The sequence below is a fragment of the Schistocerca serialis genome, chromosome 4, assembly GCF_023864345.2.
Source record: "Schistocerca serialis cubense isolate TAMUIC-IGC-003099 chromosome 4, iqSchSeri2.2, whole genome shotgun sequence".
NCBI classification, from domain to species: domain Eukaryota; kingdom Metazoa; phylum Arthropoda; class Insecta; order Orthoptera; family Acrididae; genus Schistocerca; species Schistocerca serialis.
Genome location: NC_064641.1, coordinates 767,299,641 through 767,318,261, shown reverse-complemented (window position 1 = coordinate 767,318,261; position 18,621 = coordinate 767,299,641). Strand labels below are relative to the sequence as shown.

General features: G+C 39.7%; 1 protein-coding gene across 1 annotated transcript in view; it reads right to left on the bottom strand.

The window, feature by feature from the left end:
• LOC126473317 (condensin complex subunit 2) overlaps positions 1-18,621 on the bottom strand; it is a 183,872-nt gene that overhangs the window by 66,760 nt on the left and 98,491 nt on the right. The window contains exons 6-7 of the mRNA XM_050100300.1: positions 15,630-15,824; positions 11,205-11,408 (exon numbers count right to left, since the gene is read on the bottom strand). Of these exons, the coding sequence (XP_049956257.1) occupies positions 11,205-11,408; positions 15,630-15,824 (399 nt within the window). The remainder of the gene's footprint in view (positions 1-11,204; positions 11,409-15,629; positions 15,825-18,621) is intronic.

Genomic DNA, 18,621 nt, shown 5'->3' with positions numbered 1-18,621 from the left:
GCGGTTTTGTAATTGTCAACTATGCATGATACAGGTACTATCGATGAAGATTCTTTGAAGCCAGAGATTGTGTTAGATTATAATGCCACTAAGGGTGGCGTTGACACAGTCAACCAGATGTGTGGCACATATTCTGTGGCGCCTATAACAAGAAAAGGTGACCTTTGGTAATCTTTTTCACTCTAATGGACGTTTCTGGTATCAATGCCCAGATCTTTTTTACTCAAATGGAACAAATTGAAAGGTTGAGAGAATAGTATTTCTGAAGAACATGGCTTGTGACCTCATGAAACCACTACTAACAGAGCTAAAATTCAGAGCCTTCCCACGGACATAGGTAGTGGACAACATCTGAGCACGTTGAGAAGCATTCAGATAAGAAATGAGGACACTGTGTTATTTGTGGAAGGGCAAAGTATAAAGTGTTAGTTACACCTGGAAAAGTGTCAAGTTACACCTGCAGACTCAGATGACTAGTGATTTGAATCTTGACATTTCTGAAATTACTAAGTAGTGAACATGTCCTGTCTATAAGCTGTTATAATAGGGTTTCCGTAGCCATTCACTACGCATATATTACCTTTCAACGTTGACAAAAAGATGTAGATTTTTGAGGACCATGTGTTTAGATGTATATCAACTTTTCTAAATAAAGTATAATTAACAGCCATGGTAAATAACAAAACATTCTTTCCCACTATAAGTGAGCAACAGTGTAAAGACATTTCTTGGCTAGATATGCAACATTATTTCTTAGTATTTTCCACTGTGACCATAATAAATTGTTTGCATTAATTGCACAATAAAATTTATTATTTCGATATTATTAATGCCATTTTGAGTGACACTATATCTACCTTTAAAAGAAATAAACTAATTGATGTCAACACTGGCGTGAAAGCTTATGAAAATTACTATAGAACTGAGCAGCAAATGTGACACACAAAACGTGCCACACGACTCCTCAAGTAATAGAAAAACACGCACTTGCCAGAGGGTTAAACATTGTAAACGGGTATTTTTATTAAAGCGGGCAATGTTACAGACATAGCCTAGTAAGTATCATAGACACTGCTAGGCAGTAGGCAGCATAAGGAACATCTTTGAGAAAAGGGATTTTACAGTCAGCAGTGGTAGAAAGAAACATCACTGAGTAAGCCAACACATGCAGAGTGCAGAGGTAGTGAGTGAAGTGCAGTATTGACAGAAGTAGTTGCATTTGTGTAAAGAAACACCTTGAGATGTGACTATTATCCATTTCACAAAGATTTACTCCTGCCTGTGAGTTCCCCTGGGGAATTCATCATCACATAACGAACATCAATGCGTCACACTTTTCCTAAATTTAGAAAGTGTCTTCTTTCGTTTTACATGTAAATATCGTATTTTATTTCAAAAAAGGGGTAATACACAGGGAAATGTTAACATGAAAGCATGCTTTCTTAAGCATTATTTGAGAACTGTTAGCTTTGAAGGACCACAGATTTACTTGTTGATTTTTGTTGTTTTCTGGTTCATCATCTTGTCATGATAATGATGGCTGCTGATTGTTGCAGATTGCCTTAAGATGAAACATATGAGGAAGACTGTTCTAACCCAAGAACACTGTGATTTATTGCTCGAACAGTACATGCACATCAAAGACAAGATACAACACATTCAGCAATACAGAAGTGACTGGTGGAGCCTAGTTCCAACAGGGGGAGCAGCTGGCAGGCTGCATAAATAACTGCTGTCATATTAGCAGCCTGGGTAGCCTCTAGTGGGCAAATCAAGCACAAACGTCAGGTGCTATGAACTACAAAGCGGTGCACACATAACTGGTAGTTACAGCACTCTTCTTCCTTTGTGAAGAAGTGATCACTGTGCTCACATCAATTTCTTCTGTGGTTGATGTAGGTTGTTGAGTCTTGTGACGCACTGCCACTGGTGTGTAGGATCAGAAATGGTGCGAGCGTTGACATGTGTGATGGCCAACCCCTGTGAGAGGTCATACGGTAGGACAGGCAATGCTGACACAGCGTCCATTTCCACATCCAAGTCCAACCACAAGGAAGGAGGTTGCGGTGCAGGCAGCATTGGCTGCAATGGTGGTGGCAGCAGCAGCAGTGGAGGCATCGGTCGCGACCGAATGGAAGCTAGGGTCCTGCCATGGCCACCTGACAGTTGAAGGAGGCACCCACAACAGAGGAGAAAGTTGTGAAGGCATCTGCAGTGGTGATGGGGAAGGGGAGGTCACTGGCCATGATGTCGGAGATGGATGGGTACTCTCGATTACTGCTGGCACCCATTCTGGTTGGTGGCAAAAACTGTAAGCCCAAGCAGCTGTGCAAGGCTGGAAGCGTTGCAACACCAGTGTTGGTGTATGGCCTGGCATCAGCCAAAGCAGATGTAGCAGAGTCTGGGCCTGATGACCGATCAACAGCTCTGCTGGACTCTTTTTGCCAATAGGTGAACCGATGAATCCTGAGGAACAGGTCAAGAGTTACTTCTGGTGACACATCTGAAATGTATTTTTTCATTTGAGTCGTAAGTGTTTGCACTAGCCATTCAGCTTCCTTGTTCGACTGAGGGTGGAAAGAAGGAACCGTTACAGGGGAAACACCACTTTTTTTTATGAAAATCTTCAAATTCCTGTGATATGAACTGGGGGACATTGTAACTAGTATATACAAAAGACCTCCCACTGCAAAAATTTTGACAAAGTGGAAATTGTTGCTGCCGCAGAAGTAGACAGACAACACACCACATATGGAATCTTGGAATAAGCATCAATTACAATAAGCTAGTAGAAAGTCAAAAAAGTCCCGCAAAATCTACATGAATTCGTTCCCAAGGCTATTGTGGATCTGGCCACAGTGACAAAGATGCATGGGGAGCCGCCTGATGGGTGGCACACTGTAGGCAGCTTGCAACAATTCACACTATTTCCATATTGATGCCTGGCCAAAGAACATGTATCTGTGCTAACGCTTTTGTAGGTGACACATCTCTATGGTCCACATGTAATAAATACATAATCTCACACCAAATAGTGGACGGGACTACAAGTCTGGGAGTAGTGTTCTCTATACCTAAAAGCGGCACTCCGTCCCAAACAGAAAAATGATTTTGTAATGAAAAATAATTTCGCAAAAGATCAGAAGCACGACCCAGGAGTTTGCCCGGCCAACCATGTTCACTTAAAACAGGTTCTGCAGCTACCATGGCTGCAATTTTAGGGGTAGTTATAGGGAAGCCAGCAACATTTTGAGCTTTCACATCCAAAGTCATTCCTCTTTATCAAACTCTGAATCTGAACCAATTGGCAAATGCGATAAGGCATCATCATAGGCAGGTTGAAAATGTATCTCGTAACTGTATCGCCACACGAAACGAATTCACCACTGAAGGTTACATGTTTCTTTGTTAGGCAAGGATGCCAAAGGCTAAAAAGAGACACCAGTGGTTTGGTCTGTGATGAGCTGAAACTTAGACTGGTATTTAAAAAAAAAAAAAAAAAATTAAAGCATACACGATCGCCAAAGTCTCTTTCTCTATCTGAGAATAGCTGTTGCACTGAATTTAATGATTTAGAGGCATGTGCAACGGGGCGTTCAGATCCGTCCACATACTTATGAGCCAGGACGGGCCCAAGGACAAACTGGGATGCATCTGTCAGTAACACAAGGTACTAACTCAGGTGAAGAATGACAAACAAGGAGTCGACTGCAGCTTAGATTTCAACAACTTGAATGTTAGTCACAAGCCAGGGAAATCTTTATGTAATAATGCATGGAGTGGTTGTGCCTCAGTAGCAGTGTCTGGTATGAATTTGTGGTAGTACGCAATTTTGCACTCAGTCCTTGTGAGGAAAATTGAGGGGTTACTTGACTGAAAAGGTGCAGCCCCCGCCATGAAAACTGACAATAGTTGGGAGAGTAGTATGCTGATCACAAATCCCTCCATATCTGCATCCAGTGACGCCTATAGGCTAAGGACAACATGGCAGTTGATCAATACAATTTAGGGTCTTCCAAGACCCGTTCAGCTGGAGTTTAAAAAAATAAATTAAAATGAATTTTGCCTAAAAATGCCTGTAATTCTTTGATGGATGTGGGTTCTGGCAACGTGCCAATGACATCAATGTGCTGGCGCAATGGTTTAATGCCACCATGCAACACTTCAAAACTGAAATAAATAATGAGTGGATGAAAAAACTGTGTCTTGCCAAAGATGCACTTTAATCCTGCAGACTGTAAAACAGAAGACAGAGCAAGAAGCTTCTGCAAATGATCCTCTGTAGAGGCACCAGACACTAAAATGAGATCTAAATAGTTGATGCAGCCTGGAACTGATGTAATAAGTTGCTCTAAGAAGCGTTGAAAAACGAATGGTGCACTTACCACACCAAAAGGCAAAACTCTGGTATTGACACAGCCCAAATGGGGTATTGATAACTAGAAGGCGTTTAGATTCCTCATAGAGCGGCAGCTGTAAACATGCCTGTGCAAATTCAAATAATAGCCCGCTGATAATTTTGCTAATAGCTTGTCAGGGTGCGGCAAAGGATCCCATAAAGGTGTAACTCACACGTAGGTTTTTTTACTATTGCCAGTTGTGTCGACCATTCACTGGAAGAAATAGGTTGAATAACATCATGGGACTGAACACAATCTAATTCTGCGTTTACTTTATCCCATAAAGGTATTGGTACTGGGTGGACCCAGGAAAAATGGGGCCGAGCAGACTGTTTCATTGTAACATGAGCCTGAAATTCTGTTGCACAGCCCAGTCCTGGAGAAAATATACAGGAAAATTTGGCACAGAGAGCATCTAACTGTTGATACAGAACTAGATCAGAAACCAAGTGAACTTCATCATCAATGGAGAATCCAAATAGATTAAAAGTGTCAAAACCAAACAGATTTTCAGAGTAAGCATTGTCCACAACTAGGATGTTAATGAATGAACCACAGCCTTTTAAGTCACAGGTGCAGAGAACTGTCCAAGAATGGGAATCTGTTGTTTGTTGTAACTCACCGCCCTCTGTGACACTGGAGTCAGAGGGAAGAACCCAAATCCAAATACGCCTGAGAATTTGTCAATGTTGCTGCTGCAACCCTATTCACTTACATTCTCAATGGTTTGTTAAACAAGTGCACCTCAATGTATAACTTGCTGTGAGACACCGTCACTGCTGACACACTGTTCACATCCATGTTCATTGCAACCTCACTCAGTATTGGAAAGGAGTTACATACAGAAGCAGTGTGTCCTTTATTATGGAACCTGTTACACATTCCCAAGCGCTTTGGACATGTGGACCGCTCACGTTGAACGAATCAGTACGGGCATGAAGGCAGCAGAGCAGGAGACCGTCTTGTGAAGCACTTCTGAACACATTCTCCCAAAATGGTCTTGAGCATCTAGTTCCGCAGCCAATGTTCAATGGAAATAACTTCAACCTTGTAGCTTCAAACAGGCCAACCCTTATCGCCTGCGTCAGTACAGAGATGGTTATTTGTGATCATGATGTCATCATAGCAGTTATGGTTAAGACAGTTAATATATCAGTCAACAAGGTTAGAAGAGTATATCTGCTGGAAAGATTAGATAAGCAGTTGTTAACAATGAACTGGCATCTTTTAGTTCTGGTATGATGGGCGTAGAGAAATTATGGGCAAAGTTTAAACAGACTGTAAATATCACTCTGAAGAATTATGTGCCTAGTAAGTGGATTAAGGGCAGAAAAGACCCACATGGTTAAACAATGAAATTTCGAAAATGTTGAGGAAGCAAGGGCTGTTGAACTTTCAGTTCAAAAGAGAACGTGCAAATGAAGACAGCCGACGGTTAGTGGAGATATGTGCTTCTGTGAAAAGATCTATGCACAAAGCATACGGAAACTACCACCTACATACCTTGACCACCAACCTGAGAAAATTTTGGCCCTATGTAAAATTGTTATGGGGGTATAAGGATTCCATCCAGTCATCCGGTATGGCACTTTAAGGCAGCAAAATGAAAGCCAAAGTATTGAATTTTGTGTTTAAGAAATTATTTACACAGGAGATTCACATAATCATACCATCATTTGGCCATTGCACAGATTCCTGTATGGATGACACAGTGATAAGCATCCCTGGAACAGAGAAACAACTGAGAAAGCTGAAATCAAATAAATTGCCACCTCTAGCTGAAATCCTAGTTCAATTTTACAAAGAGTATTTTAATGACCACAATATGCAATGCAGTGCAGTTTGGTTCACCCGTGCGTCACACCACAAGTATTTTATTTTATTTTGCGTGGATAAATTAATTCCACACTGGCTGCCAGGAGTGCTGTATTGTGTCCGTTATTCCGTGATGTTTATTCTTAGTATATAGTTTTTCCATGTTCTTGTTTTCTCCTTGTTAATTCTTAAGTACCATTTTTATACTTAGTTATTGAGACACCAGTCAACAAGTCAACTTATTCGTTTTCGTGTGAGTCTTGCCTTGATGTACACTGAGTCTAAAAGACGTCCTGTATGAATTGCTGAATGAACGATTAAAGATCTTGTCATCTCAGCATTGGAGATATCATTCTATGTTATTTATCGCAAACTAGAAGGCTAACTGGTCGGATGAGACGGGCCAGAACATAGCCCTATGGCCAAACTGGTGACCCCGATGTGATTTATCTCCTGCCTGATGCACAAAATAAAGTGATACTGTAAGGTGACAGAAAATCTGACCGTGACCAACCTTGCCGTGTCCACACACGCCATTAGACTACCACCTTTTTGCCTCACAATCCAGCACTATGGTTTGTGTAAGTTGAAGCTAGTTTGTTTTACTCTCGAATAACTGCTGACGCTACCAAGTTTGCACTGGTCGTGAGCCAGCTCGATCACCAGTACGCGGCCGAAGGGCAAGATGTGATTATCGCACCACAAGACAGTAATGCCCACGAGTGGCTCAAGGCAGAATTTATCCACATAGTATCAGCTTCACAAGAAGAACGCCTATGCGAAATTCTGACACAGGAGGACATCAGAGATCAGAAACCGTCGCAGTACTTGCGGCATCTACAAAGGAAGGTCGACGCTGGTATTGTGCCTGACAGCTTGCTGAGAACCATCTGGAGCAGTCGGTTGCCACCTATCACCAAAGCAATAATAGCGTCGCAGTCGGAAATGCTTTTACACACGGTGGCAGAGCTAGCAGACAAGGTACAGGATGCTATCTCACTTGCACCTATTAATGTAGCAACTGTGTAATGCGCAAGCACATCAGTCACAGTTTTGCGCGCTGACTATGATGCTCTGACGGCAAAGCTTGATATGTTGACGCAACAGATTAGCCAAATGATGTCTCGGTGTAACACCAACAGTGATTGTGGCCAACTAAGATACTGGAAGCACTCGTGCAGCAGATCATCAACTGCCTCATCTGCACCCGTGACTAAAACACAGCAGAGGATATGCTGGTACCACAGAAAATTTGGTGATCCAAGCTCATTACTGTACCAAACCCTGCACTTACCCAATGGTAGCGGCGATCAGGTGTAGACACTTGATCCAATTGCCAGTCTACGTCACAGTGTCTGTTTGTGAGTTACCGGCGCACTGGCTCTGATCTGTGTATTTTCTTGCGAACAATGTTACACCGGTGTAGGCTCCATACGTCTTTCTGTCTAGCTGCTGCAAACAATTATTCTATTGCAATTTGTGGTACACGTTGTTTTAAACTAGATTTAGGCCTACACCAAGCATTTGCATGGGATTTCACAATCACGGATGTCGCCAAGTCGATAATAGGAGTGGACTTCCAGGCACATTGCAACCTTCTGCCTGACATCATCAACACACGCCTGGTCAACCAAACCACTGGACTGATGGCTGCAGGATTCCAGTGCCACACATCCATCCAATCCGTCAAGCTGATTGAAACAGCAGACAGCGAGAACACTGCTTTACTTTGGGATTTTCCAGCACTGACGAAACCTCCACATATGCCCAAGGAAGTGAAGCATAGCACAGTGCATATAAAGACCACCGAGGGGCCGCCATTATCCTGTAAACCTTGATGGTTAGTCCCCGGTCAGTTAGCTATTGCCAAGGTCAAGTTTGATAGTATGACTCGAGAGGGTATCATGCAACCATCCAGTAGCCCTTGGTCATTGCCGTTACATTTCGTGCCTAAGATGTGCGATGCGTTGCATCCATGCAGGGACTATAGAGCACTTAATGTCCGTACAGTGACTGATCATTACTCAGTTCCATTGTTCTGCGGTTATAACTAAGCATTGAGCAATGCCTGCCTGTACAGTGTGTTGGACTGCACCAAGGTGTACATGCAGGTACCTGTTGCCGAAGAAGATACCCCGAAGATGGCCATAATTGTGCCATTCGGCCGGTTTGAAAATAAATTCATAACTTTCAGCCTCAGAAACACTGCTCAGACATGGCACAGATTTATCAACTAAGTGTTGCAAGGTCTGCCATTCTGTTTTGCCTACCTTGGCAACATATTAGTATTTTTGGTCTTGTCAGAAGATCATTGCCAGCATATCATACAAGTTTTTAAACGAGCAGACAAATACGCCATGCACCATATGCTAGCTTATGGAGTATATATGTAGACACTGATATAGATGTAAAGACATTACTGAGTTAATTTTACGGGCAGATTCATGTGGTGACCAAAACCGAAACATCAAAATAAACTTGATGTTGAAGTTATTATGCAAAATCATCCATCCCTTATTTCAGTTTCTCTAAGGTTCCCGACTCCTGGGTACACATTTCTGCCAAACGATGCCAATTTCAGTGATGATGAACAAACTTTGACAATTCAGCAAGGCATGTACCTACTGAGTGATTATCTAAATGTTTTGAAAACTTGTAGGAAAAGAAATCCTCTTGTTTTAGTTTTAATTGAGGCCAGCAATTATGGTGGAATTCTAAGATGGAGAACTGCATTGTGAACCATAAGTTTGACACTAAAGGAAACATGATTAACTGAATGTAAATATGCAAAATAGTGTTGAATAAACAAGACCTATTAACACACACATACTCATTCAAACACAAAACACGCAGATGATCACGATCTCTGGCTGCTGAGGCCAGACTGCGAGCAGTTGTTGTCTAACTCCAATGAAGGCCTTTTCGGCTGAAAGCAAATGTGTTTGACAATCTTCCTGTCATGTCCATCTGCGACTCAGCATTTCTACTACATGTTGAGTAGTAATCTGACCTTTTCATAATACTGTCATTATTCCATTCTGGATTTTCCGTTGCTTGAAGACCCATTAAACCTGTATACAAAAGAATACCATAATGATCATGCCTACATTACTGTGGATCTCTAGAAGAAACAGCGGTGATGACCTTCTAACCGTTATGCACTCTTTGAACCACTGTGGCCTCAAGGGAGAGCCATGTCTAGAAATAAACTTCAAGATCTGAAATCTATGTTGCACTTGATATCCAGTAATACCAAGCACTTATCATTCTCTTATCACAGATGCGCATGTCTTCGATGACATTGAAGAAGATGCATAATGATGGTAAAAAGGCTGCATAAAGTTCAAAACCGAACACTGGGTTGAATAATTGTTTTATACTAACCTTTTCCATATTCTATTTGCTTCAGTATGAAATAAATAAATACTGCTGAAAAATGTATTACTTTATAAATGTGCTTGTTATAACCAATTAGCAACATCATCAAAATATCCATAGTTTTGGGTGGTTTATTGTTGCTGAACCCACAATACTAGTTTCCTAATTAAGTGATAATGATCCAAGTGACATATGTATCAAGTATATATGCATATATTATTTTTGAACACTAACAGTGCACATAATTGTGTAAATTTCCACCAGTTTTGGAAATGATAGCCGTTACACAGATCTTACAGTGAGAAGTTTATAAATGGAGCAATATCTCAGTTTCTGATTTTGGAACTCGGGTCCCTATTGGTAATTGCAGTCCAATTATTAAAACAAATTTACAGCAATCTTTGAAAAATTTTTGGGAATGAATGATAAGCCACATGACTCTCCAGTGCCCCATAAATGCAAGTTGCCATTGCCAAAAGAATATACAAGTAGTGCACTTTTTGCTTGTAGAGATATAACAGTGATGTTGTTCTGTGTCCAATTTTTGTCTTGTTGTCTTGTTGCATAAATCATCAAACCCATCCATACAAAACTTTACATTCCATGTTTCTTTCACATGCTATTTTGCACTTCAGTTTCAATCATTTTAGTTGTGGTCAAATATCCACATTCCCTCTTATGAACTAGAAATTCAAACATGTCTTTTTTATCTATCTGGACATGTGCTCATTTGCCCTTCACTGTTCAGACTGCTGTATATAAGAGTTTCTCTTCACTTGCACACCGCTAACAAATGTTTTTTTCATCTATATGAAATGTACATCCTGTTTCCAACTTTTTCTGTTCCTTTGCATAATGCATACTGACAACTTGAAGTTGCTCAATTGTTATGTAGGGGTGTCAAGATAATTTAGTGCCTGCATTATGTATGTAATGGTAGTAACACCACAGTCAAACATGGCAGCACTTCGTAACTGGAGCCAAATTTAGTAGTGAGGACTATATTTGAGATTTACTTTTCCCTATAACCTTGGGTCAAAAGTTTAGATGCAGCCAATACTTGCACACAGCCTATATTTGTGCAAATACAGTATGTAACCAAAAACTTTTCAAAACATTTGTACTGCCTCTGTGACAAGGAGTTAGGGGGAGCAGTTCCTGATTAAGAAAAGGGTGAACTTTAATGAAGACTGACTTGTACTATACCAAAGTACTGGTCTTAAACATTCACCAAAATTTATTTTCATAATTTTTCTAATATAAGGCAAATGAAACCTTCATGATGGATTATTCACTTGTTACAAAATTTAGAATGCCTAAACAAGTGAGGTAAAATTAGAAATACAGTGACACATACTGAAAACAATGCACAGACAACAGGCAAACATGCACAAAATGTGTTATTAGAGGAGAGAAAGGAATACCAAAAAATATGCAATCTATCTTCATCTTAAACAGGAACTTCATGTGAATAAACTCAGGATATTAAATATTCCAATGTAATACAAAATGTAGAGTTCACCATCAACAAAAGCAAAGTTAAAAAAAAATCATTGCAAAATAAATATTTTAGTCATTTTAAACTAGTCACATAATGACAAAAAATTGTACCTTGCTTCCTTGGCAGCTTCCAGTGTGATGGTCCAGCCCACAGCTGTAACTGCTCCATATTAAAATAAGAATATTCCAAAGGCTTTGCTGACAAATGCTTTGTTATATCAATAATCCTATCACGTGGTCTCTCTGATATACAAGCTGCTACACCAACAGCTGACTGGCAGTCATCCTCTGCATCATCATCATCAGAACAGAATCCTATGATAAAACAAATGTTCAATTACATTAGTTAGTTTGTTACTTATTCCAAAAACAAAGTCCAAAATTAATATTATGGTGTGGAATGTGTTGATTAACTTTTTCCATCATCATATGCCCATTAAAGTTCTGCAGTTGTAAATCCATGCTTTTGGCACATAAAGCACTTGTTGTTGTTGTTACTTACATAATAACTATGACTGGTAGTATCACATTAAGAAATAAGAGAAACATGTCACTTATGCAATCTAAAACCTGGCTGTATACAGCTATTCCCCTAGCTACTTCCTTCTGTAAGAAAGATCAGTAGTATGAAGGAGTTGCCAAATGAAGCTCAAGCAACCTTCATCCCATTTTAAACAGGTTCATAATAATATTTCATTTCCCTGACTGTAACACCAGTAGTCCATTACTGTGTTGTTTGTTTATTCCTTTTAAACTCCCTGCAAATATTAACTTCTAAATGTCACTTACTCTCAAACTAGCATGAATAGTCAATAACAAAATTCACAACATAACATATGTTCTGTGAGACAACTGTCATTCCATCAGAATATTTCTTACTCAGAATGGGAGAATATAAAGTATGGAATGCAACAAGGTTCTGCACCGTGTCAGCTCCTGTTCTTCCTACCTATTTAAATTATCTTCAATGGCTTAAAAACAGTTTCTACATCACAATGTACTGTGATAACACCAGCAAAGTAATCACAGAATGAAAGTCCGTCCTAATACACAATCCAGATGACAACTCAACAGACCTACAACTGCTTCACAGCAAACACTAAATTTTGATTTCAAAAAGACTAATATTGTGAGGTTTAAAGCAAGTAAAAATGTTTGGCTAGTAACAGAAATAGACACTGATGCTCAAGCATTAATGAAACAACACGAGTAAAATTCCTTGATATCTAGCTAGGTAACAGGCTAGAGTGAAGGAAAGTTACAAGATAATACAATTAAGAAACTCAGTTTTGAGCATTTTGCACATTATGTTTGTTTGAAGAGATGGGTTTGGCCCATCTCCTGAAAGATGGCAGAAGCTCCACCACATGCAGAAGCGACAACTTCGGATCCCAACACATCATGTGGGTAGGCCACATGATAAGCAAATGTGAGAGATAAGAAATGCTAAGACATGGAGGGAGGACTGCAGCTGGCATGGAACTAATGAACATGTCAACAGAACACTGCTTTGGGCCTCAAACTGCTGTCTACTGTTAATGATAACAGGATTATGGATTGGATTTATTGGTGTTGTTTATAAAGTTGGTGAGTAATCATGGACTTGAGGAAAATATTTTGGACAGAATCAAGTGCTGGATCAAGACAGCCAACTTGGACTTTATATTCCGCATGACTTACGTAGTGCAAGTTTCTTTCCCCCAGTACAACAAATGCTGCACACTGTTGTATACAGCCAATAAACCTAAATTTTATCAGTGGCAGTAAGGCAAAAATATCACCTCACTCTAGAACATCACTAAAATTGGGTGCAATAGTGGGTGCAGAAGAGTAATGATGAATCCAATTTTTTTGCAAATGTGGCAGCAGTAAATAGTGTGCCAACAGCAATACCAAGCGCAACTACAGCACGAACAGCAGTTCTTAAAATAGTTAATGCAGCACAAGGACAAACTGCCACTTCCAATACCACATATTTAGGAGGAGGTGAAAGGATGAAAACAGCTTTCCTCAGCTGCTGCTTCATATCAAAGATCAGAGAATGTAAGATTGTCAATATTGCTTTACAGTGCTTTTGCGTTCTATCTACTAACCTAAAACGTTATCACTGCTTTGAAAATGGCAGCTACTATCCAGAACTTTAAAGTGTTGGAAGTTCTGAAATGGTTACCATTGTGTCATCATTCTAGGAGCAAAAATGCCATGCTGTTGCTGTTCGTTAAAAATTTTACATTGTTGCACACACAAAAAACAATCTTATGGTGCCTGGGCAAAGCCTAACACACTTTGCTTTTCTGCTGTTTCTGAGTTTTGTTCACAAGCATTTCAGATAGACAATCCCATTCTTGAGGAAATACTCAAAGTATCTATAGCATATGAGGTGTCTAGGATGGCACCACATTTTTTTGTCCAAAAAGGATTATGTCTTCCGTAAACTCCACACCCCTTTCCTGCAGAAACTCACTAGATTGAGTCTGTTCAGTTCTGCTCTGTCTTCTGTAAACTCCACACCCCTTTCTTACAGAAAGTCACTAGATCGAGTCTGTTCAGTTCCGCTAATTGTCAGTCTTCCATGCAGACTTGCAGATGGCGCCCCATATAGCAAATCTACTGCAGCTCCCACTGCTGGACACTTCAGTCATATTGGTTCAGGCAGACCCATCTACCCAAACCCAACAAGTGTGCAACAGTTGTTTCCAGCACCAATTAAATTCTCGTTGTCCACACACAGAGGGACAATATTGTCGTTGGAGTACTGTCAGCCATGTTTCCACTGTCTGTTAGAAACTGTTACCACTAACTGGCTAAGATACTTGGTGAGTAACTAGAAGAAATTTATTCAGAAAGTTAAAGAGTAGGTCCCATATTTAATGGAATGTTAAACAATGATGAGTTCTTTGTTTGATTCTCATACACCCGGAACCCCAGAGACTTGAAGGAATTGTACGACAGTGGCTATAGCAGTGAATGAAAAACTGTAATGAGATACTGTTAAGCAAAGATTAATCATAAAGCTTAAGATTAATTTTTATGCAGAAACAGTGAATTTAATTCAATAGTATTTTAATCATGTGAAAATAGAACCACTAATTTTCATTGTTAAGGGAGAATGAGTAAGTTGCAATGTGGACATGGTCCTTCAGCAACATCTGGCCCCTACTCTGTCTCCTGGTTGGAACACAGTCAATATCATCAGCCACTCCATTACTGTCCACACCAACTTATTTCCGAGGTTGGGAGTACCTTATACACTGTGAAGACAATTCAGATATTGCTAGAACTCAGATATCAATACTTCAGGATTTCTTGTTCCTGGGATCATCAGCAGATGGCGTCCTATTTCCCACAAAACTAAAAATATCTCTGGTGCAGGCACCACTATATCAAAGTAATAAATTTACATGGTCTCCAACATTTGTATGGGCAGACTGTATGATCAGCAAACAAAAGATATGAAAACTGCCAGGAGATGGAATGGCTTGAAAATGACCAGCTCTGTGTCCCCTGTGCAGCTGACACAGAGATTTTCATTTTTAAGGAGGACTACTTTGGACCTCAGTTTGCTACATATACTGTATTTAATAGCAATGCGATTACAAATTTGGCTCATTGTGACACTGCTGTTGATGGACTTGGTGAGTGAGTATTGACTTGACTTTCACCTACTGAAAAAAACAAAGTGATACTTCATGGCAGTCCAGCCGATTCTGGGACTTTGTATTCCACACTACTCGTGAAGTGTAGTAAAAATAATGTAAAAAGTATATCACTGAACATCTTGTAGGTAATTCTTCAAAGGGTTCTTTCACTCTTTTCTGAGGATGCTGATATTTGATGCTAATAGTACACAGCAACTTTAGCTTGACTGTTACTTAGAATCACAAGACAAGTCACAAAAATAATATTTTTTAAGTAACTACTTATCTATGTTCGACAAGTGAAAGTTACTTTTAGCTGCATGATTAGCAGAAATGTTCACTGTAAGCAGAACCTCATTCATGTGACATATAGATAACTAATGTTGTAAAATAAATATCAATGTGGTCCTCTACATGTTTTGCTAACAGTACGGCATAAACAATAGCTATCTCATTTAACATATGAAACAGGGCCTATTTTCAGATTATAGCACCCTGCTGTTAATTTTGTTATGCCAAAAACGTTTTAGTACACATAGTTCATGCCAGTTTAACTACATTTAATTGCCAATGCTATTTCTGGAAGCAGATCATCTTTGTTAATCATTGTCGACTTTGTTCATATCCCTGAAGATTCACTTCCATTATAGGATTTATGGAAAATGGTGAAGACATAAATGAATGCTGTAGGATCTTGTTTAAAGTAAGACACAGGAAATCCAGTGTATGAAGATGGATTTAGTTCATACTCATGTGCCACACAGTCTTTAGAATGCATGTATTGTTTTTCCACATTTTGGAATATACTTTTGGAAAACAGGAACAGTTACAGATAATCTTAATATTATTCTGCTAATAATCTATAATCTACTAGCAATTTTCTGTATACTCATCATACCATCACACTCAGCTTCTGCTTCTCCATTTATTTTGTGATGTATTATTTCAGTCTGCACCTCTTCACTAAACTGAGAAGCTGCAGAACATGGAATCAGTCCCATGTAGCTAATTTTGCCTTTGTCTCCAATATCATGTCCTTCTGAAAAATCAGCTGGCTCACAGCTGTAGGAGCTGATGTGCATTTCTTTAAGACCTGCAAAGGTAATATCATGTCAATTATGGATCTGTCATCTTTCTATATAAGAATCATTAAAGTTACTTCCTAGTTTCACATTAAGATAAATACTCAGAAACTCACCTAATTTATAAATGTTTTTTAATTCCTATAAATTTCACAAAACTTAAAAGAAATGTATTCCGTTTGTGTGTCATTACACATAATTTAATTTCATAATGGCAATAACATTATTTACAATGTACAAGTCAGGGAGAAACATAATTTGATTGTTTAGTGTGTGTGTGTGTGTGTGTGTGTGTGTGTGTGTGTGTGTGTGTGTGTTTTATTCCAATCTGTCTTTATTTGCAACAGGGAGCTGTAACTTCTCTCTCTTCTAAGAAGGGAAAAGTTGAAGTCAAAATGTATGCTGTGTGGAACTATGAATATTCACATGTAAGTGCGTAATTTCAGAGCCTCAAATAAAATAACATTAGGCATAGTTCCATTAAATTAGACAACATCGGCTCTTAGCAATAACAAATAATGCCACGTACATAATTCAGATATATGTATATGGGCTTAAATGAATTTTGGTGACTGTTTCTAACTTAATTGTGCAGCTGAAAGAATCACTTTTTGTGGAGGAAGAAAGGAAAGCAATGCTACTGATTTTAATTTTACTACCAATAAACATCCAAAGGTAATAGGATTTAAGAATGTAAACAAACTAAGCCTGCATTTTGTTTAAGTTACAAACAACATACAGGGTAGTCCATTGATAGTGACTGGGCCAAATATCTCATTAAATAAGCATCAAACGAAAAAAGTACAAAGAACGAAACTCGTCTAGCTTGAAGGGGGAAACCAGATGGCGCTATGGCTGGCCCGCTAGATGGCGCTGCCATAGGTCAAACGGATATCAACTGCGTTTTTTTAAAATAGGAACCCCCATTTTTTATTACATATTCGTGTAGTACGTAAAGAAATATGAATGTTTTACCTGGAGCACTTTTTTCGCTTTGTGATAGATGGCGCTGCAATAGTCACAAACGTATAAGTATTTGGTATCACATAACATTCTGACAGTGTGGATGGTATTTGCTTCGTGGTACATTACCCGTGTTAAAATGGACTGTTTACCAACTGCGGAAAAGGTCAATATCGTGCTGATGTATGGCTATTGTGATCAAAATGCCCAATGGGCGTGTGCTATGTAGGCTGCTCAGTATCCTGGACAACAGTATCCAAGTGACTGGACTGTTCGCCAGATAGTTACGTTATTTAAGGAAACAGGAAGTGTCCAGCCACATGTGAAACGTCAACCACGACCTGCAACAAATGATGATGCGCAAGTGGTGTATTAGCTGCTGTCACACCTAATCCGCACATCAGTAGCAGACAAATTGCGCGAGATTCGGAAATCTCAAAAACGTCGGTGTTGAGAATGCTACATCAACATTGATTGCACCCGTACCATATTTCTATGCACCAGGAATTGCATGGCGATGACTTTGAATGTCGTGTACAGTTCTGCCACTGGGCACAAGCAAAATTACGGAACAATGACAGATTTTTTGCATGCATTTTAATTAGCGACAAAGCGTCATTCACCAACAGCAGTAACGTAAACCGGCATAATATGCACTATTGGGCAACGGAAAATCCACAATGGCTGCGACAAGTGGAACATCAGCGACCTTGGCCGGTTAATGTGTCGTGTGGCATTATGGGAGGAAGGATAACTGGCCCCCATTTTATCGATGGCAATCTAAATGGTACAATGTATGCTGATTTCCTATGTAATGTTCTACCGATGTTACTACAAGATGTTTCACTGCATGACAGAATGGCGACGTACTTCCAACGTGACGTACGTCCGGCACATAGCTCGCGTGCGGTTGAAGTGGTATTGAATAGCATATTTCATGACAGATGGATTGGCCGTCGAAGCATCATACCATGGCACGCACGTTCACCGGATATGACGTCCCAGGATTCCTTTCTGTGGGGAAAGTTGAAGGATATTTACTATCGTGATCCACCAACAATGCCTGACAACATGCATCAGCGCATTGTCAATGCACGCGCAAACATTACGGAAGGTGAACTACTCGCTGTTGAGAGGAATGTCGTTACATGTATTGCCAAATGCATTGAGGTTGACGGACATCATTTTGAGCATTTATTGCATTAATATGGCATTTACAGGTAATCACGCTGTAACAGCATGCGTTCTCAGAAATGATAAATTCACAGAGGTACACAATGGAACAGCCGAAATAAAATGTTCAAACATACCTACGTTCTGTATTTTAATTTAAAAAACCTACCTGTTATCAACTGTTCATCTAAAATTGTGAGCCATATGTTTGTGACTATTACAGCACCATCTATCACAAAGCGAAAAAAGTGGTCCAAGTAAAACATTCATATTTCTTTACGTACTACACGAATATGTAATAAAAAATGGGGGTTCCTATTTTAAAAAATGCAATTGATATCCGTTTGACCTATGGCAGCGCCATCTAGGGCACCAACCATAGCACCATCTGGTTCCCCCTTCAAGCTAGACAAGTTTTGTTCTTTGTAGTTTTTTCGTTTGACGCTTATTTCGTGAGATATTTGGCCCGGTCACGATCAATGCACCACCCTGTATATACCGTCAGTTGCAGGCTCAATTGTTGTCTGACAATGACATTTCAATGTATATTTTGACACATAATAGCAGTGGCAGCTCGTAGGTATTTTTAAATTCATTGGCCATCAAAACTGCTACACCATGAAGGTGACGTGCTACAGACGCGAAATTTAACCGACAGGAAGAAGATGCTGT